Source organism: Pseudonaja textilis, unplaced genomic scaffold (genome assembly GCF_049901715.1).
Source record: "Pseudonaja textilis isolate UNSWEBS1 unplaced genomic scaffold, rPseTex1.2 PTEXSCF58, whole genome shotgun sequence".
Classification (NCBI taxonomy): domain Eukaryota; kingdom Metazoa; phylum Chordata; class Lepidosauria; order Squamata; family Elapidae; genus Pseudonaja; species Pseudonaja textilis.
Window position 1 is genome coordinate 20,290 of NW_028262963.1, and position 21,158 is coordinate 41,447.

The 21,158-nt window shown below is 47.1% G+C and overlaps 1 protein-coding gene across 7 annotated transcripts; it reads right to left on the bottom strand.

Annotated features, from left to right (window-relative positions):
• Positions 1–291: 291 nt before the first annotated feature.
• Positions 292–21,158, bottom strand: LOC148123606 (vomeronasal type-2 receptor 26-like). Of its 7 annotated transcripts, none has more exons than XM_087919223.1 (9): positions 20,596–21,158; positions 19,197–19,380; positions 12,620–12,839; positions 12,233–12,483; positions 11,508–11,796; positions 9,753–10,547; positions 6,622–6,834; positions 2,663–2,789; positions 292–1,808 (listed from the first exon to the last, which is right to left on the bottom strand). In XM_087919223.1, the coding sequence occupies exons 4-9, from the start codon at positions 12,460–12,462 to the stop codon at positions 898–900; spliced, it is 2,565 nt and encodes an 854-aa protein (XP_087775349.1). In that variant the 5' UTR covers positions 12,463–12,483; positions 12,620–12,839; positions 19,197–19,380; positions 20,596–21,158; the 3' UTR covers positions 292–897. The 7 variants fall into 7 exon arrangements, with proteins under 7 accessions (XP_087775349.1, XP_087775348.1, XP_087775350.1 ...); XM_087919222.1 differs by having other exon boundaries at positions 20,568–20,689; XM_087919224.1 differs by having other exon boundaries at positions 20,616–20,682.

The following is a 21,158-nucleotide window of genomic DNA, read 5'->3' on the forward strand; positions in this document are numbered from 1 at the left end:
TGTAGCTCAGGTCCCCACCAGTCTGCATCTCTCCCCCCCACCTGGATTCACCGCAGCTGCTGGGTCTTCCCTGCTGGGGGTTAGGGCGGCAGGTGGTGGCAGCAAAAGACAAGTGGGGGGGGGAGTGACGGGCAGTGGCAGGTTGGCAAATGGGCCCCAGAGCTTGCAGAGCCTTACTCACCCAGGGAGATCAGGCAGGGCCACAGCAGAAGGCATGCAGCAATGGCTAGCCTGGCAAGTGGGCAAAAGCAGGTTGCAGGGAATGCTGCACATGCACGATAAGGACTGACTGGGCGCAGAGGGGAGGGGCGGGAGAAGAGGGGCAGGGCCAGCCAGTGGTGCAATTTGCTGGTTCTCTAAACTGCGCAGTATCATAACAACCGGTTCTATAGAACTGGACAGAACCAGTAGAATCTCACCCCTGGTTCCATCTCTCCAGACTTTTCTATTTAATATAGTCCTTAATAATTTAATAAAATAATTTAATAAAATAAAAACATGGCATTTCACATCATTCCGGCATTTTTAGGGAGAGGATCAGGCAACCAGGCTGGTGTTTGGTTACTACAGCTTCCTCCTGACCTCATTTCCTACTCATTCTCTCACACCCACCCACATGTTGAGCTGCTGTCAGTTGGAACAAGTACATCAATCATTTTTTATACGGTGTCATGTTCAGTATCTGTTGCTGAACAGCTGAATTCCTCTGAATTTTACAGAGGTCTCTTTAGCAATATTTATTGAAAGGGGAGGGAACTACAAGAATTCCAGTCATTCAACAATTCCCCATTTTGAAACATACAGATATCATTTTCTTTGACTCCTGCATACTATCTAAATGGAAATCAAATAAAAGAAACATGAACAATTCTTCCACTATCATAATGATGCTATATCTCATGTTTTTACATTTGTTCTGGCTGTGAGATGCTCCTTTGTGTTCAGGTCTGGCCTCAGAAGGATAATGTAGCACTTGGGGACGAAGATGCAGCCCAGCAGACCACCACTGGAGGCCAGGATGGAGAAGACCTGCACAGCCACCATGTGTTTCCCTTTGGTGCTCAGGTAGGTGGGCACAAAAGTCACCCAAACACTGCAGAAGACCAGCATGCTGAAGGTGATCAGCTTGGCTTCGTTGAAGGCCCCAGGCAAATTCCTGGCCAGGAAAGCCACCGTGAAGCAGACGGCAGCCAGGAAGCCCATGTAGCTGAGGGTGACGTAGAACATGACAACGGCCCCTTCATTGCATTGCAGGATGATCTCTCCAGGCTGGGAGTGGAGATCAGAGTCAGGGAAGGGGGGAGAAACTCCCAGCCAGATGGAGCAAATGAGAATTTGGACAGCAGAACAAGAAAGGATGATGGAGTTGGCCAAGCTCTTCCCCAACCATCTCTTCACTCGGTTTCCTGGTTTTGTGGCCAGGAAAGCCAGCACCACTGTGATGGTTTTGGCCAAGAGAGAAGAAACAGCGACCGAGAAGATGATGCTGAAAACCGTTTGTCGGAGAAGGCAGGTGGCTTTCCTTGGTTGACCAATGAAGAGAGAAGAAGACAAGAAGGAAAGCAGGAGGGAGACCAGGAGGATATAGGAGAGGTCCCGGTTGTTGGCTTTGACAAGGGGAGTTTCTTGGTATTGAATGAAGACGATTAAAACAAGGCCTGTGGTTAGGAACAAGAACAGGGCAAAAGAGACCAGGATGATGCCCAGAAGTTCTTCATAAGACAGGAAGGTTATCACTTTGGGGATACATTGGACTCTTTCTTTATTTGGGAATTTGTCATCCGGACATTTGGTGCATTTTTCTGTATCTAAGAAAAAAAAACCCCATATTTTTTTGTCCTTTGCATTTCAAAATATATTGTACATTGTTTGGGAACAAGTGATTATCAGGAGCATTTTCTGGGATGGATTTCTTTATATCTCCAGAGACAGAAAATAAGTGTATCACTTGTTAAAAAAATATAGCTACAGTATATTTTTGATAGGCTATGAAATTGAGTGAAGGCTTAGGACTTGAAAGATTTCCTTTGTAATGTTCAGAATATTGATAGGAACCTGCATTACTAAAGGTAAATAATGAATCAATTAATTTTTCTAGAGAAACTTACCTTCCTGGTGGCAATTCTTGTTTACTTGCCTCAGAGGTGGCTGGCGGATAAAGTGACTGCTGCAAATAATTTGAAATGGCCATTGGAGCAGTGGTGATATGGGTACAGCCAGATACAGGCATCACTATCCATGCCACCACATTGTGTATCTCATATATCAGCAATACCTTTTCAGTGTTCCTCAAAGGGAACCCATGTAGACTGCATTGCAATCCGCCTTTCAGGAGGTGGACCTAAAACCATTCCTCACACTTTAAGGAACTCAGGTGTTCCTAGAGAAGTAAATGTGGAAGGAAGGACACATCCAAGCTAAAAAGAAGGAATATTTTCTCTGGCAGTAGTCAAACTTGCCCAATCTGCCACAGCCACCTCTCTCTATCCAGCCCTTCCTTCACAGTCTTTTTGCTCTTCTGTTTAGAGAAGAAACGGGGCATTTTGGAAATAAAGAAGAAACCAATTCAGCTTCAAAGTGTTTTTTAATTCACACTTTCATGACAATGCTCTGGATGGATCCAGTTCCACCAGTCCTCCCATTTTCTTCTGGTGTCACCCACCTTTCTGAGTGGAGAAGGTCCCCTCCGGACAAGGAACACAGTCGTAGCAGCAAACTGGCTCTCCTTCTCGAGCCCTCTTGACAAATCCAGGACGACAACTTTCCACACATTCAGATTGAGGAAAGGACTGAGCAGAAAAAAAACAGGATTGCCAAAGGAAATGTGTTAGGACTCTCCATCCATGGAAAATGGATATTAGGCAAGATATTAGGCAAGATATTAGATATTAGCCTCTGGTCTTAAGTAAAGACAAAATCTCTCACTATTTCCAAATGGTTGGAGATATAACTTCTGGAAGATTCTTCCTTTAGTTCCTCTCTTTTGCTTTTGGCATCTCACATTTCCAAAAAAAAAAAAAAAGGACTTTATTAAATAGAAAAGTCTGGAGAGATGGAACCAGGGGTGGGATTCTACTGGTTCTGTCCAGTTCTATAGAACCGGTTGTTATGATTCTGTGCCAGTTCAGGAAACCGGCAACTCACAACACTGGCTGACCACGCCCCTCTCTGCCCGCCCCTCCCCTCTGTGCCCAGTCAGTACTTATCGTGCATGCGCAGCAAAACTCTCTTGCTTCCCCAGCAGCAGGAGAACATGAGTCTCTCCACATGGGATTAGCTGGGATTCATGCAGCTGCTAGACCCTGCCGGCGATGAGGCAGAGGTGTGGGGGAGGGAGATCAGAGAGCATGGCCCATTTGCCTACCATCCCTTCCCTCTCCTGCCCACAGCCCTATTGTTGGACCCAGAATAATCACCCCTGGTTGGCCCTGCCACGCCCGCCCGGTTGCACCCATGTAGGCAACAGGCGTTGTCATTTCGAAGTTGAGGGAGAATTTGGGAAGGAGGTGGAGGGTCCTGCAGTGGCTGGTACAGGAGAGCCATTGAGAAGCAGGGAAGTGGCCTTCTAGTGGTCCAACCTGGTGTTCAGGCTGGAGGCGGGCCATGGGAAGTCAGACCACTGAGGGAAAGGGAGATTGACAGGGAGAGCCGCCCCCTCCTAGCAGAATTGGGACCATTGGGGTAGTCCTAGGAATTGGGTGAGTCGAACCGCAGCTCCTTGCCTTCTTCGCTCAGGGAATGGCCACTTTCTGCAGGAGGGGGATTGCGGAGGGGGCAGGTCTACCTGAGTGACTCCTCTGGTGTCTTCACCGGATTATTTGGACACATACAAGCGAGCGCAGTTAAAGGCACTGCTGTTGCATGTGAGCTCAGGCCTCAATCCACGGCTCCGTAAAGCCAACACCAAAGAAGGGGGCGATCAGGTGAACCTGTGGTGCAATGCTCAATCGGATCTCGGCCGCTCCAGGCTGTCTGACCTCAAAGCCCCTCAGGAGCCACCGTTCCCAGGTTTCTACTCGCCTGTGCTTGGTCGCCCCCTCTTCACCTTGATGAAGCGCTTGGCCCTGCCCCTCACCCTCCCCTCCCTCACCTGCCCTGAGAAGGTAAGGGTGACGGTGGGGGATAGCGAAGCAGCTGGGTCCCTATCTTCCCCTCTCTCTCTCTCCCACTCTCTCTGTGTGTGTGTCTCCCTGAAAGCTGTGGCATGGCCAAGCCTGCAAAGCTCTCCTTGTCGCTATTCGTTACATCTTTCATTTCTTCTTTTTGGAATCCAGACTGGCTGAACAATTGTCAGACCACAGTGGAAGCGACCCTCCTCCTCCTCCTCCTCCTCCTCCTCCTCCTCCTCCTTCTCCTTCTCCTTCTCCTTCTCCTCCTCCTCCTCTTCCTCTCGTAACTGGCTGTTGTGGCAGGGGCGGGAGGGTGCATGCGCACAGGGAGATGCTCCTCAAGCAAATGCCAAAGGACGGGAAAGCTGGTATGGGGTGGGTGGCTGCTCACTTGAGGAGCGAGCATCTCCCCACACAAGTGCACCCTCCTGATCCATCCAGAGCTGCTGGGTGCGAGAGGAGGAGGAAGAGGAGGAGGAGGAGGGTCACCCAAATGGACGCTTTCATCGCGGTCTGGCAATCGTTGTTCAGCCAGTCTGGATTCAAAAAAGAAGAAATGAAAGAAGTACTGAAAAGCTCCAAGGAGAGCTTGCTGGCTTGAGGGAGACACACATATACACACATACGCACAGCGAGTGTGGGAGAGAGAGGGGAAGATAGGGACCCGGCGACTTCGCTATCCCCCACCGTCGGCCTCACCTTCTCGCATTGCTGCACTTTGTGAACCATCTATGGTTTAGTGTCTCCTTCAAACTGGTGAGAATCCCACAAGGGGTGGGGAATGTGTCACTAAGAGCTTCAGGTTTGTTTGCTCCTTGTGCCCAAACTAGAAAAGAAAAAAGGGAATTCTGTTGAGCAGGGCCTGAATTCAGATGAATTTGAATCATGATTGGGTGGAGGTCCTTTTGGTCCCATTGGGAGAGAAGCTTCGTCCTGCTTGGGGAAAAGTGTCCCCTGAAAGGGCCGGTTCATAGTTGGGGAGGTTCTTAAAGAGACCAGACCTGGTCAGACTTACCCATGCCCCTCTTTTACACACACATGTGCGCGCGCGCGCGCACACACACACACCCTCAGAGTGGAGTGGGGGAAGTTAGAGAAAGAGAGAGAGAGAGATACAGAGAGGGGGAAAGAGAGAAAAAGAGAGGGAAAGAGTGAAATAGAGGGAATGAGAGAAGAGGAAGAGAGAGAGAAAAGAAAGAAGAGGGAAAGAGAAAGAAAAGAGAGAAAGGAAGCAAAAGGAAGAAAAGGGATAGACAAAGAAAGGGAGAGATGGAAGGAAGGGACAAAGAAAGAAAAAGAAAGGAAGAGACGGAGAATGGAGAAAGTGAATGATATATATGAATGGATAAATACATGGAAGGAGGGAGGGAGGGAGAGAGAAAAAAGGAGAGGAAGGAAGGACACAAACCCTGGCTTCAGAAGACTCTTTGAAGCAATGCAACAATCTAGGGCTGGCCTGCAAGGGTTCTCGGAGGTCATCTAGTCCAACCCCCTGCTCCAGCAGGAGATCCTTACAGAATCAAGGAATAGCAGGGTCAGAAGGCTCTGTGCGCATGTGTGTTTGTGTGTTTGTGTTTATGGTTGTCAAAACTCCAAAAACAGGTCAAGCAGCTCTGGGGAGATCAGTCATAAATTAGAACACTTGCTAAGCAACTGGCCATTAAGTGAGGACCACTTGTATTTGGTTTGCCAGTCATATGGCCAATAAGACATGCCCATCTGGTCACGTGACCACCAAGCCATGCCCACAAATTAAGCCACACCCACAGAACCGGTTGTTACAAAATTTGAATCCCACCCCTGGATGGAACTGAGAAAAGATTTCAGCATTAAGTGATAACCAGCCGGTTCCTTCTCATGACCCCATTAACACGCATTTCTCCCCTCTTCTTACACCCATAATTTTAAGGTGTGATACCAGAACAATCTTGATAATTTCAGGTGAACTGAAAGCCTTGGAGCTGCTTCCTAGGAGCAGAAGGCCCATTGCTCCATCCCAGGGAGGGTGAAAGGGAGGCATGGAGAGCTCTGGCCAGGTCTGGCCTCCTTAAGAGCCTCCCATGTTATGGAGCTGCCCCTTCAGGGGACACTTTTCCCCAAGCAGGACGAGAGGAAGCTTCTTCCCCCCAATGGGGCCAAAAGGACCTCCGTCCACTCACGATTCAATCCCATCCGATACGGTCCAAGCCTGGATTCAGGCCCCGGTCAGCAGAATTGCCGCCTTCGTTGCTCTTCTGGGCACAAGGAGCAAACAGGCAGAATTCACTAGGGACACATTCCCCAGCCCTTGTGGGTTTCTCACCCCTTTGATGGAGACCCTTAATTGTACGTGGTCCACAAAATGGAACAATATGGAAGCCTCCCAAGCAGCCTAAGGGAAAAAATCTGGTTTCTCCTACCCAGATTCAGTTCTCGGTGAAGGTCAACCACCTTTGGGGAATAGCATCAGCCCTCTTGAAATGGGACCTCAGGCTTTGGAAAACAGAGAGAAGACAGCAAAACTTTCTCCTACCTTGTTGAGCAGCTTTAGCCATAAAAGAACAGCTTGCCTGATAGAAAGTCTGTTTCTTTTAAAATACGCCAGAGTCTCTTCCCTGGGATTATTCCTGGGAAGAACCAAGAAGCCCAAAATGCCCAGATCTGCTGCTACCTCTCCATTTGGGTCAGTGTAGAGTTTATAGTTTGAAATATTGACAAACTCATTCTTCTCCAGGAAAGGATGGAACTAGAATGGGAACATGCAGCAATTTTAAAAGCAGAAAACTTGGTTTCTTATCCAAGACGCTTTTTCAATATTTAATCTTTCTTCTATAGTTGTCTAATTTACAGACATGCTTCATTAGGAAAATAGGTGTTACCACTATCTTACAAGTGAACGAAAAAAGTTCACAAAAAATTGTTGATCATATTTTGACAATATAGATTTTGACAAAATATAGTTGAACAACAGAAAAAAGGAGATTTATGAGCTCCCTGAAAGCAACAGATTGGTTATGAGAAACATCAATTTGTCAAGAAGAAAATTGTCAGGGTCATCCTCTCCCAGGAAGCCCAGACAGGAAACCTGAGCTAGGCCCACTTCGCTGTAATGCTGCACTGACAGGATTTGGGGAGACAGAAAGTACAAATCTCCCACCGACCCTTTTTTTATGCAGCTGTAGGTGTCCTCCTCTTCTCTGCTTCTTCCCCAGGCAGAATCTCTCCTCCACTCCCCAAAAGTCATTCCCTCCTATCACGGCCCTTTCTGTTGTATCGGCCGATACGCACAAAAGACGCGAGGCAGTGACTTGAGTTCAGCTCATTTATTAAGGCTTAAAACAAGTGCGTGCGGCTGGGTGAAGCCGCGGCTTATATGGATCTGGTGCCGGGCGCTGCGGCCAATGACAGCCGTTTGAATCGCCCGTGGTCGATTCCGAACGGCCAATCAGTGCCGCGCGCTCGACCAATCCGGTGTCTGCGCGCTCGTCCAATCCGGGTTGCCGGATTTCAAGAATGTAAATGTCCATACAGAACACCTTCTAAATGGGTTGTGGGAAAGGGGGGGATATAACTTATGTGCTCTATGCAAGTCATCCTCACATATTATTTCATTTCCCAAATACATTATGGAAATACTGCTGATATAACTCGATCTCAGGAAAGAGTAACAAACAATTTTGTGATGTGATCAGAAACCCAGTTAAGTGAGGGGTGGATGGTATGATAATTAAGTGGATAAAAACTGATTTTAAAATGGTACTCAAATAATCTTTAGTTTTTTTAATCTTTGTCATGAAAGTGGGAAGATACAACATTTTGTCATTAAGTCATCAATTTTTCTATGTTGTCATTAATATAATAGGGTTGATAAATCGCTTTTATACAAGATTTATAACAATTCTCAGGCAAATATACTTTTATGTTATTTAAGGATTTCCAAATTTCTGGAAAAATATTTCTGATTTCCTCCTAGAAACAACTGTATGACTAAAAAGCAGTAGAAAACTATCTGGGTGTAAGGATTTGATAAATTATAGTGTCTCATATAAGAACATTAATGATGCACTGGATGAAGGATTGTGCCAAGCTTGATAAGTATATAAGGGAGCCAGTTTGCTCTACTGGTGAAGCCTCCGAAGTAGAAAGCAAGAGGCTGTGAGTTCAAGTCCCACCTTGGTCATGAAGCAGGCGGGGGGATTTGGGGCCAGTCTCTCAGCCCAATTCAACTCACAGGGTTGTTGTTTGGGGGAAAATGAACACACAACTACTCATTGGTACTCAGCCCCCGTGGCTTCTGCAGGGAAGGGCTTTTAAGGATGGGGGATGAGTTAGTGCACTTAGTGAACTCAAACAAGGTCTCAAAGATCTGGAAATCCAACAAGATGGGGCTGCTCTTCCCAAGAATGTTTATTTGAGCAGCCTTTAGAGCAACGAGATATTTATATCGAATAACCCTGCCAAAAGTCCAAAGGGAATTAACCTCCAAGAGCTGCAATGGAGATCCCAGAGCCGTTTCAGGGGGCCGATACAAAGAAAGAGCACCTGAGCTGAGACTGGGGCCCTGTGGACAAGGGGCCACTCAAACTGCAGCTCACGGCCTGCTATGCTGCATCTCCTATCAGGACTCAGGGATTCACTTTGTGATGCCTCTCCTAATAAAATATCTGGGAAATTTGGAACTCTTTTATGTGCAACTGCAGTTCTCAGATCAATAGAAGGAGTTTCTCTGAATGGGGCCAAATTCTGTTCTGATCTAAAATGGATAGGTTGAAGGAGGAAGCTGTGTTGGAGAGACATTTGCAATCTTGAATTATTTGTAAATAAATAAATGTTTATGAAAACAATCCCAAAATCGTACTTGACTGCAACCTGAAACTGAGTCTTGAGAGAAGACAAGGAGGAGATTATGAGAGCAGCTTCTCCAACTTACAAAATCTCTCAGTTGGACAAGGGAGGATTCAACACTCTTCCAATGACTGAAAGAGGTGTTGGGAGTTAAAACCCTCCCCTCTCCTAGGAAAAGGAAATATTTAGGATAGACTAAAAGGGGAGAATATATTTCCCCTAAAAAGAAAAGTAAAAACTCAGCCCCCCTCCTCCCACTTGCTAATGGACCATTACTCTGGCCTAGGCCACTCTATTTTACATAACAAAGATCTACTCCAGGTAAAGCTCAAAAGGAATTGCCCAAAGCCATCACCATCATCCAGCCAGGCTCAACCAAGCCTGGGACTCAGGACATCCTACAGAGTTGGCCCTGCATGGCCCCATGGGAGTCTGACAACCGATTGGAATACAAGCTCTAATTCAAATCCCAACAGAGGGCATCAAACAGTTGCACTCTCAGCATCTCAGCCCTTCTTTCCTCAACCAAGGTATGTGCTCCTGTCCACCATTAAACCATCTCCCAAGCAGTCACCATGTTTCCAGCGTCTTTCTTCCCCACTTGGAACGGAACCAGAAGGAGATTTCTTCCAACAGAGGCTGGAGAGAAATTTCAGATCTGCTCCCTGTTATTCCGGAGCGTCAGACAGGAGCAATTAGATGGTGCAAATCTCTTGACCTTTTGCAGCACAAGAAGGTTGAGATGTTCCCCTCCTTCTCCTTTGGGTTCCTTCTCCAAAGGATCTCAGATGAATGGATCCCTATTGGGACCCCCCATACCTGCCATGGCTGCAGCCTCGGAGCCCCCAACCTCTTTTCTCCCTCCTTCCTCCCCCTCCTCGATCTGGAGGAATAAGCAGCATTCATGGCCTGGGCCAAAGTCTGAATGAAACTGTAGAGATGAGCGTTATTTATGATCCGTTTCCTGTTTCTTTTCTCTTGGGTCTCCAGTGGGGCTTTCTGGGTGCATCTTCTGCGGCCTTTGACAGAAAAGACGTGCTTGGAAAGGGAACAGCGGAAATAAAGATCCTGAAACTGATCTTCCACAAAGAAATAAGGTGCAAAGGCAGCATTCGTTGGTCTTATTTTTTCAAGATAACCAAAGTTCCAAATACTATGGATGTATTTGAGACGTATGTCCTTCTTTATCATATACCCTGCAACACTTGTGAGGATCCAGACTTTCCCTTCAATGGGTCCTGGCAAATGCATAAGTGCTTCATGAAAAGGAATAATTCTCTGCCAGATTGGAATCAATTCCATAAAGTGAACAAAGACATTGATTTGTCTCCAGTTAGAAAGGGCCGCCCTGAGGGGTGCTGTTTGTGCAGTTGTTGAAAATCGTTGTGATATAACCACACAAATTCCATTCCTGACAAGCATCGGAGGGAAAGTCCTCATGAAATTCTCTCCATTCTCTGTGTCTGAAGCAAAGAGGCCAATCAGGGTCCATCTGAAATGGAGGAGCAGCTGGATGATTGCTGAGTATTGGAATCCTTCTTTGGGGAGCATCTGGTGGAAAAAGGGGAATCTCCTTTTATCACTCAGAGCCTCTGAAGGAATTAGAGCAGTGATCTGAAAAAGTAATGAAGAATGCTGTGTTACAATGTGGTCCAGATCAACTCCAAAATATTAGTTATTGACAAACCCAATTTTGTTCTGATGAACATATCAGAACAGTTTGTTCCTTAGTCACGGTTTAAATATTTAAGACAATTAAATATTTAACAAGATTGTATATAAAAATGGAATGCAAAATCATATTAAATAAAAAACTATTAAAAATGCAATGTGAATTTCTGTGTCACCCCTACAATGCCAACTATTGGATTCAAATGAGCAGATGTCAGATACAATGTTTGGATCTAAGATATAGGACAGTTTTATATGCTATTTCTGAGTACTGAAACTTCTTTCTCAGCTTCTATATCCCAAATTTTTGTGGAACAATTTTTCAGCTTCTTCTCCAGATGTACGAGAGACTAAGAGACCACAACTCCTAACACAAATTGTCAGTTGTACAATCCAATAAGTCTTTAATTGAAATTTTGCCTGTTTTGGGACTTGCTTTAATTTTAAACCAATAATTATATACCCTGAATTTATACAAAGTAGAAATTCATAACTTACTGTATCTCTGAGGGCAGGAGCTGAATTCCTTTTATCCACCCTAAAGATACTCTTCAGATCCTGTGATCTCAATAATTTTTTATACATAGACAGGACTCTTGCCAACTTGATTCCAATTGGATAAGACAGATATTATTGATATGTGAAAATGAATATGCTAATGGAGGACCTCAAAACCTGGATAGTTTTTCAATAGTTGAATATTCAGTAGAATATCCTCTACAGGGACCTTATGGCTCTTCAGGCCTTTAATGGTGAATTTGAAGATGAACATAATCGACTAAAACATAGTTTATATGTTCCCTAATATTCTGAAAAACAGCTCTTGAATTCTATGAAGATATTGGATCTGTTGTTCATCCCCACCACCCCACTCACCTTAGATAGAGAAAAACACACACAAACCTGTGGGACTTTGTAGGTGCCTCCTAATGTTGACATCTGGATGGAGATGTCCCTGGCAGCTGCATCAATCAGAGCCAGGAGGTTCTCCTTCCTCCCACAGCCGTAGTTGGGGACATTGGCTTCTCCAGTGGAGAGAATGTCCAGCAAGGCATCTGAAGTGCGTAAAGTGCTCAAATGGTTTTCATGGATGGTGTAGCCCAGGGTGAGATTGTGCAGGAGCTGGGAATTCTTTTGGACCGTTTGAATACCAAAAATTGATGTTAGGGTATTTGTTAGAGCAGAACTCTTCCTATTGTAAAAACAATATTCATGTTATTATATTCAATAGTAACAACAAATGTTTTTAAAATATATAACCCTTCACAAACCTACTAAGCCTTAGGCCAACATTGATCCAAATTGAATGATCAATTATGCAAATGAGAGAGGCAACTACAATTGTTTCAGTCACTACTTAAACAAAGGTCATTATTCAAGTGATGAACTCAGGAATGAACTGAGAAAGGAAAATCATCTGGATTTCATTCAAGTCCTTTTAAAACTCCATCTCTGGATTTTACTCTCTTCCACAAATTAAGGCAAAAGAGGGAAACCGTGGAAATAACAATCATTCAGGAAATTAGACAGGTCCTGAGGTACAAAAATAAGTGACATAAGAAGAAAAGAAGGAGAGTGTGAGAATTGCACATGGAGGGAGTGCAACTCCATCACCCTGCATGACTTACGAAGGAGAAGGTATGGAAGGAGGGCTGTTGAAGGGCAACATTATAGGCGACACCAATATTTCAGTTGTGACCACACCAATGAGATGGTCTCCAGGCCTGTAAAAGCTCCATGGATTGTACCCATCCTGGTGCTCCAAACTCAATGGGCATTTCCTTCTCAGCTTCCCACAGACTGATGGGGACACCAGCAGCAGCAGAAGCAGAAGCAGGAGGTCCATCATTCGTGGCATGAATCAATCCACTTCCTGTTTCTAAGACAAACAACAGGAACAGTTGGAGAAATGCAAAGACTCTGAGAAGTGCCAGTGGCTTTCCTGATCTAAGCAGAGAATCACTCAGTTTCATCTGCAAAGGAGAGAAAGGTGCAATCAAGAGCAGAGCCTGTACCTGTCCCAAAACTTGGTCCCAGAGAGCTTCACCCAAGGAATTTATCCTTTTCTGATACAAGATCCTTTGCTTGTGGCTTCAGTCTAATGCCTGCATCAAAGTCAAAAACTGGTGATATAGCATCACAGGTCTCAAAGGCCCAGATGGTCATAATTACAGCAAGAAGCAACTTCTCCTCTTGGGATCCAACTTTTTCTGGGCTCCATCTGCAGAGGAGAGGCTGGAATAAAACATGTTAGTAAAAATTACACATACACCCCTGGGATCATTGTTCTGTTGTGGTTGTGGTCCTTCCTTCCTGTCAGGGCAAGTCCAGAAAGTGATGCTGGGGAAGAGAATTCAGCACCCAGAGAATTGACTTCTGCTGTCCTTCAATATGGCCTCTTGTCTCCAGAGATTGCTGGGGAAAGTCACCCAGAGCTATGGAGTTTGGTGCCACTTCTAAGTTAATGCCATTTAACTGTAGTGTTACCTGTCTTCTAATGACAATCACCACCCTTGATCTCTGCCCAAGGATAAGGGTAGACCCTGTTTGGAATTCTGTTTTATGTCATAATCCCTGCCTGGGGCGCCAAGCCAGCTAGGATGCTCTGAGCCAGCTGCTCTCTCGGAGCCCTGGGAAAGAGGGAATGGCAACCGCTTCTGAGCAGCCTGGCCAAGATCTCTGGGCCGGCCTCCCCTGGGGGCTTCCGGACCACCTTCCCACCCATCTGGCCGAGACTGAGGGGCCTCCCTGGGCCTGGCTTCCTCCTTGCCAGTCAAGCGGCCTCCAAGAGGCTGGATTTGGAGAGGGTTTGGCAGGGGGCTTTGCTGTGAGGAGGGGGCATGGAGGGGTCCTGCAGAGCTGGGGGGGCCTGCAGGGGGGCTTCCCCCTCCCTAGTGAGGGCAGGGAGGGAGGGGGGCTGAGGGAGAGGGAGGCAGAGGGAGCCCCCCCCAATCTGGTCTGGGCAGCTGAGGTGCTGTCAGAAAGCCTGCCTCTGAGGGAGGGCCCTCCTTGAGATTAGCTGGGAGGGAGAGGGGCTCTGACATCACAGGTAGGGACAGGTAGAGCTCCAAGGTGAGCCTTGGGTACCTGCAGGACAGATGGGGCTGGTGGGGTCCAGGGGGGAGGAGGTCAGCCTGGGCCCCTGCTGCCAATTTCCCCCGGGGACAGCCAGGGGCTTCCTCCTCCTGCCTTGGGGAGTGGGGCGCCCCGTGGAGAGGGCTCCCTCGGACCTTGCAGGGCAGGTGGGGGGATCTTCCCCATGGGGGCCCAGGGCAGGTGGAGAGTGAAGGGGGTGAGGGTCCCCAGGTTGCATCTCTTGCCAGGATCCGAGTCTGGTGTGCCAGCTTTGCACCTGGCAGGTGGGGGCTGCTGTTCCCGCAGGGGTCAGGGGTTGTGTGGAGCCGACCCAGCTTGGTCCAGGCCAGAAGGAAGGGCCGAGGCCGGAGGAGGGTCTCTTGGGAGATTCACGGGGCTTCCGGTGCCTTTGGGGGGCTCAGGATTGGACCTGGCCCTCCAGCCAAGCCCAGTACTGGTGGGGCCCCTCAGTGCCCATTGCAGGACCCCAGGCAGAGTCCCGGCAAGGGGGTTGGGTGAAGGTCCCTCCAGGTGGCTTCAGGGGCTCAGATCCATTGAGCTGAGTGAGCCCAACTCCTTTGAGCCTCATGGGAGTTTGAGTCCTCTTTCACCTGCTTTGGGAAGGAAGAAGCCCTCTTTCCGGGCTGCCTTGAGTGGGCCAAGTTCCCAGCTGCTGCTGGGGCATCCAGGTGTTTCCAGGCTTTTCTGCAGCAGTTTTAGCAAGCTGGGTGCATCTCAATTGGGCTTTGCCCACAGCCGGTCCTGAGTCTTTCCTGGGGGTGCAGAGGAGGTGGGCTTTAGAGGGAACCAGTCTCAAAGCGGCTTCCTTCCCCCTTCCCTTCCCACAAAGGAGCCTCTAAGGGGCAGGGGTCTCATCCTTGGAGCCCCTGAAAATATGGATGGAGATTTTGAAATAGGCTGACTCCATTTCACGCATTCTGGCAGGTGGGAACCTTCCCCCGTCCTGTGTTTATGCGGGAAGCAGGTCGTCATGCTATGCCACCATCTGGTTTATGTGTTTTGGCCTGGCACCTATTGCCGACATTGCAGTTCTCTTCCATCAACCTGGGTTAAGGGCGTTGTGTGGACTCACCTAGTAGGGAGGGTCAACTCAGCCTGTCTGCACACAGGATGGGGAGCTTTTCCTAGGATCCGTTTCTGGCTCCTTGGGGGTTTTCAGCAGCTGCAAAACTTGGAGTAAATTACGGCTGAGCGAACGGGCGTTGGCGGAATGCGTGAACCGGATCAGAGTTTGGCATTTAGGGAAAATAGTTGGGACAATGGGAATGGGACAGAGAGGCAGCTTTAGGGGTGGAGGGGGGGGTCAGTGATCCCCCCCCACAATGTCTGGACAAACCTGGATAGAGATTTGGGTGTTCAGAGGATCAACTGGTGACTTTGATGCTCTTTCTCCTGCTTGGAGCCACAGAAATGGTTCTGGATGCTGGTTTCCAGTATTCCCAGTGAGGCCAGGCCTGAGGATACTGGGGCTGCTGCACCCCAGGGCAGAAAGGCTGGGGGCAAATCCCAAGACCGAGAAAAGAGGGAGAACGTGGCTGTGACCCTCTCTGGGTCGGCTTCCTCCCTCTCTCCCTCCTGCCAGGCATTAGGAGGAAGGAAGGAGGGAGGGGCTGCTTCCCAGGGGTTTTTCCCAGGTCCTCTGGGTGGATCTCTGTCCTGCCTGGATCGAGTGGGTACCCATGCGGGCCTCCCAAAGGCCAGGACTCCAGCCCCCCTCGTCCTCAGCCCCAGCCGTGCCCTTAGCAGAGGCCACAAAGGGAAGCCCAGCAGAGGCTCTTCCGTCCTCCAGGGAGGAGCCAGGGAGCTCAGGGGTCCCAGCCAGAGAGCAGCAGCCATGGAGGAGGAGGAGGAGGAGAGGAGGAGGAGGAGGTTTGTGGCCGGAGAGCCTCACTCAGGATCTGGGGAGCTTGGGCGACTCTGCCTGAGCCTGAAGGGCCAGGAAGGGGCTGGATTCACAGGGCATCCCAGGCTTGGCTTCAGGGCAGCCTCAGAACCAGCTGGGATGGCTCCCCAACCAGGATCCGGGTCTTTAGGGGATATTGAGGGTCAGTCCAATTCACGGTGGCCTGTTTCACTTCTGATGGCCATAAGAAACCACGTTTTCTGCATTCTGCAAGCCGGCCAATGACTGAGGGTCTCTTCAGGGGTCTCTGTTGTTTCCCAAAATGGAGGCAACGCATGGAGAGAGGTTGGTCTGCATGAGTGTTTTTCAAACTTGAAGAGGAATGGACTTCAACTCCCAGAGTTCCCCACCCAATAATGCATGGACTTCCTCATGTTGGGCAGGGAATTCTGGGAATTAAAGTCCCTTCATCTTCAAGTTCCAAGTTTGGAAACTGCTGGTCTACCTTTTTCCCTGAGGTGAGGAGTTAAAGCCCTGCACCAAGACTTGGCTAACTCACAGGTTGCTCAATATGTTTTCTTTCTTTCTCTGTGTCTCCTGCCCTCCCTCTCTCCCTCTCCCTCCCAGGTAACCCCAGATCCCCCTCTGAAGACCTGGCCCTGCATGGCTTCTTCCTGACAGGAGCCTCTCCTGGAAAGACACAAAGCCCAAGTGAGGCTGGAGAAACCCCGGGGCTGCGTCCCCCCAGCATTCAACCAGGGACTCATAAACCAGGTTAGTCTCTTCCCAGAAATGGGGGCCTCCCTCAAATCCCTTCCTCTTTCCTAGCCCTCTCTATGGATCTGGGCTTTGCTTTCCCCTGAGTGCCCCATGTACGAAAAAAAATGGCAGTGGAACATGGGACTTGGGCTTCCCTCTTCCCAGGACTTGCCTGGCCTCTTCATTGGAAAAAGAGGCAGGGGAACTATTTGAATTTTGGCACTAAATAGGCATAATGAAACGCTGAAGTTGAACGTGTTAAAAAGAAAGAATAGCTAATAACTGGAATTAATGAAATTAATGAAAGTTTAAAAAGGGAAAAGGGAAAAGAAAGGGTGGAACGTGGAAACAGACCTGAGCCCGTCACTTAATGGCAAAGGGAAGTGGCAAAGTGACTCTTTGAAAAGTGCTTGGTCTTTTTAAAATTGGAATTTGAAAGGAAACAAAAGGAATTCCATTGTAATAAAAGAAAAAACCTGAAAAGTGAAATACTAGATTACAAGGGAAAAAAGATACATGAAGAAATTGCCCTGGGATTATTTGGTGACTATGGGAAAAAGTTGGAAAAGAAATCAACAAAAGGAAGCGGGAAACAAAGATTTATGGACACTGACTGTTGAAATTTAATATAAAGGACGCTGGTTGCAATAAACTACTAGACAATTGGATTGGACATAAATATTAAAGAAAGGAAAATAAAAGAAGAAGTAGTGTACAAAAGGGGAGAAATGTGTGTGGAAATAAAATTGGAACAACAAAATAGGAAGGAAATGATGAAAGAAAGCTTGGAAATGTACAGCATTATACTACAAAAATTAGAAATGGTAATGCAGATTAAAGAAGAAGAAAGAGAACCAGAGGGGGAGGAGTGAAATAAAGAGGAAACCAGCCCTAAAGAACAAGTGGAACAACATTAAAACCAGAAAAAAAGAATTAAAGTTAAAAATGTGAGGTTTGATGTGATTATTATGGGGGAATTTAATTTGGAAAATTAAACAAAGGAAAAGGAAACAGCAGAAGAGGGAATTACAGAGGAGAAATCAAGAGAGGGAGGGGGATAAAATAAATAATTGGAATAAGAAATGGAGAGAAATTATAAAGGAAGAAAAGGGAATTAAGAGAAAGGACCAGAAAATGATGGGAAGTAGAAAGCAAACAACAATGAAAAAAAATTATATAGTCAGGAGAATGAGAGACAATGGATAGGAGAAGAAGAGGAAGGGGGATTCTGCAAGGTAACGTGTCGTGATATATAAGAACATAGATTTAAAAATGGAAAAGAATGGAACTGATATTTTTCTTTTAAGGATTATTGTTAAACCAGACATAGATTTAATTGAAATAGATATGGAAATGGGAATTTACTGTAGGAATATTAATTTACATTTAATAAAGCAATTTAATATTCCTACAGTAAATTCCCATTTCCATATCTATTTCAATTAAATCTATGTCTGGTTTAACAATAATCCTTAAAAGAAAAATATCAGTTCCATATTAAATTTACATTTAATAAAGCAGAAGAATCCATCATCAAATCTGTAATGAGAAGAATCCATCATCAAATCTGTAATGAAGGTGACTGTCGGAGGAGCGAGACCGCGTGGTAGACCTAAACAACGCTGGATGGACACGATCAAGGCCGATCTAGAGATCGCGAAGGCAGACCCGACACGTGTGGCAGACAGAGAGGTGTGGAAGCAGTACTCAAGGACATTAGCGGACCTCGCCCGAGCGCGAGACAAACGCTGAAGAAAAAGAAGAATTTAATAAAGCAGTGAGTAAAGTTAAAATGAGATGAGAATTGTAATGGAAAGACTATTATCAGTTTCTAAAAATGAATAAATATTTTTGAAATAGATGATTTAGAATGTAATTGAGAAAAAAAATACCATGCGGAATCTCATACACATATACATACATATATACATACATACATACATACATACATACATACATGATATGTGGTAATTAGATTGTTATTAATGTAGAATGTGATAATTAAAAATGACTATACTATGGTAAAAATTTATAATGATTTAAAGGGAATAAAATGGGGGAGTGGATAAGGGTGGCAAGCTCGAATGGACAATTAAAGGGGACATCTGGATTATTAGAATTAGGATGGAACCTATTGAACACTGAATGGAATAATAGTATGTGATGAAATTGCAAATGTGACAGATAAAAGTAAATATATGTAATGAATATAGAAATGAAATAAGAACCTTAGATAATACTGTAAAACAAGATATGAGAATATTTAAAGACAAATGAAATAAACTTATGATATGAATTGGAATTGGATAAGTGTAATGAATATAAGAATATTTGGGAATATTTAAAGGAAAATGGAATAGTAATCATACAAGATGAAATTGAACACCAAAGATGAATATGTAACTATGGTCATTTTGTATTGAAATGTAAAAACCTGGAACCACGCTGTTCACCAAAAGAGATTTTTTTTTTAAATATAAAAATAAAAGAATTATTACAACAAAAGAAAGGGAGGCAGGGGAACATGGGATATGGGTTTCTGCATCCCCAGGCCTCAAAGAAGGAGGTTGAAAGAGGATTTTGCATGTCTGTTTTCCATCTGCAACTCGAAGCTCCTGAGCTCCCCTTCCCTCCCTCCCTTCCCCACATGGGGTGAGAGGCTGCCTTGATTCCTCCATCTCTTTTCACTTGGTTGTCTCTGACTTCTCCCTCTCTGTGCATGTGTTTGTTTTTGGGTGTGATTTTTTTCAACTATGCAAAGTTCTGATAACTAGTTTTTCATTAAAGTTCATTTTATTCTTGGAATCTGGCCACACTGTTACATCAACCCCTTTGTGAAGGTGTCACTGAGCATCTGTTTTCCAAATAAAGAAAATGTTGCTTCCATTTCACACCTGTGACATGCTCAGACATTAACTGTCTCCCGGGATTGTCTCTTTAACCACGATGCCAACAAATGTCACACTTCTTTTTGTCTTCAGCCACAAGTGCCGTGTATTCCCCCTCTGGGGCCAATTTCAAGAATGAAGCTCCCAAACCTCTCCATTCCAGATGACGGATTTAATTCAACCTCTGCCCCTGTCATTATGAAGCACATAGGGATTATTTCCATTTCATTTCCCTGCAGAGAAAGGCCCAACAAACTCTGAGTGCAAGAACCAGCTGACTTATCCAGGGATCCCTCCTGAGAGGGAGAATTATGATCAAAGTTTCAGCTCTGCTCTGTGGCCAAATCCTCCCGGGAGACTCTGGGCAGACAGGGAGTCTGTGGCAGCTTCTCTCTTCTCCCCCTGACCCCGGAGGCCCCGGATGGAAACTTTCCCTGCTGGAGAACTTGGCTTCAGGCAAAAAGTTTCACTGAACAATTTGAGAACTTTGAACTTCTCTCCTCCTTAAAGATCAGGGCTGCCTGGATCCCTTCCCAGCAAAGTTTGCTCCCCTGGGGAAAAGAAGGGCAAATGGAGTCCCCAGAAGCCCCTTCTCCATCTCTGCTTCCTTACAATTCAAGGGCTGAAAGTTTCTCCTCCCCCCACAAGGCCCCTCTTTACGCCCAGGAGGGTTGGGGGTCCTGGCTGTGGTTGGGCAACTCCTTTCCCCCTCTTCCCATTGGGGCCATGGCTGGGCAAACCACCTTTGGGGTCCCTGCAGAGGCAGAAGAGGGAGGCCACTGGGCAGCCCAGCTAGGTTGGTTAGCATTCAAGTTGGCCTGCTCAATTTGTGGTGAGTGTGTGTGTGTGTATGAATGCTTCATTGGCCAAGTGTGATTGGACACACAAGGTATCTGTCTTGGTGCAAATGCTCTCAGTGTCCATAAAAGAAAAGAGACATTCATCAAACATCATCAGGTACAACACTTAATGAGAGTCACAGGAAACAATAAGCAATCAAATCATACTAGGAAACAGTCCAAAAATCATTAGGATACAAGCAACGAAGTTAAAATCATAGTCACAAGTGTGTGTGTGTGTGTGTGAGAGAGAGAGAGAGAGAGAGAGAGAGAGGGAGAGAAGTCCAACCTCCAACGGACATTCTCCCCATCCTAGAGAGTCTATAGAGACAGTATAGATTCTATACATCCCAGGATTTCTCCCCTCCCCCAGGGTGGAATCTTGCCAGGCGTGGGAAAATCCGCCGCTCCTTTCCCACGGGGAGGGGCACCCAGGCCCTTTTCCCGCCGCCTTCCACACTCCTCCCCCCGCGCCCAAGGGGGAACCCCGAAAGGCCCTTTGCTTCCCCCAGCAGCCTCTAGGACCCCCCAAAAAGACCCAGCCCTCCCTGCGCACAAAGTCCCACCATCGCTCCAGGGGCCCCACCCGAGCAGTTCAAGGCGGGGAAAGGGGAGGAGCTCAATCCTGGCCCCGCCTCCCTCCGGGGGCAGAGCAGAGCCGATTCCCATCGCGCGACCCCCCCCCCCCGCGGAGAGCCCCCCTCCTTCCCGCCCCGGGAAGCCTCGCAGCGTCGGGCGCAGAAAGCCGGCAGCAGCAGTTTCAGAGGAAGAAGGGCGCATGCGCGAGCGAACGTTGCCCGTAGCAGCTGGAGGGAGACGATTCCACCTGTCAGGCTCTTTTCCAAGGAAGACCGGAAGTAGGCATTCCTTTCCGCTCTACACCTCGCAGCTCTCCTGGCCTTAACCCTTGCGCTGCGCCTCGATCAGTCAGGCATAGATGACGCGGACTACAGAAGACACTGCGCCTCCCCGCAGCCCCCGCCATAAGGTCCCCGGCGGTGCCTGCACGCCAAGTCCCCCAGCGCCCCCCAGCAGTCCAAGGCGGAGCAAAGGGAGGGGCCAAGTCCCTGGGAGAGGCAGCAAAGCAAAGCCGGATTGCCTCCTGCGACCCCCTCCCGCCCATCCTGAA

Coding starts and splice junctions, on each gene's coding strand:
- LOC148123606 (XM_087919223.1), bottom strand. CDS start 12,462: ATGCCACGAATGATGGACCTCCTGCTTCTGCTTCTGCTGCTGCTGGTG. Junction 11,797..12,232: donor CCTTCCATACCTTCTCCTTC/GTAAGTCATGCA, acceptor TTTTTACAATAG/GAAGAGTTCTGCTCTAACAA. Junction 2,790..6,621: donor GGCTAAAGCTGCTCAACAAG/GTAGGAGAAAGT, acceptor TTTTCTGCTCAG/TCCTTTCCTCAATCTGAATG.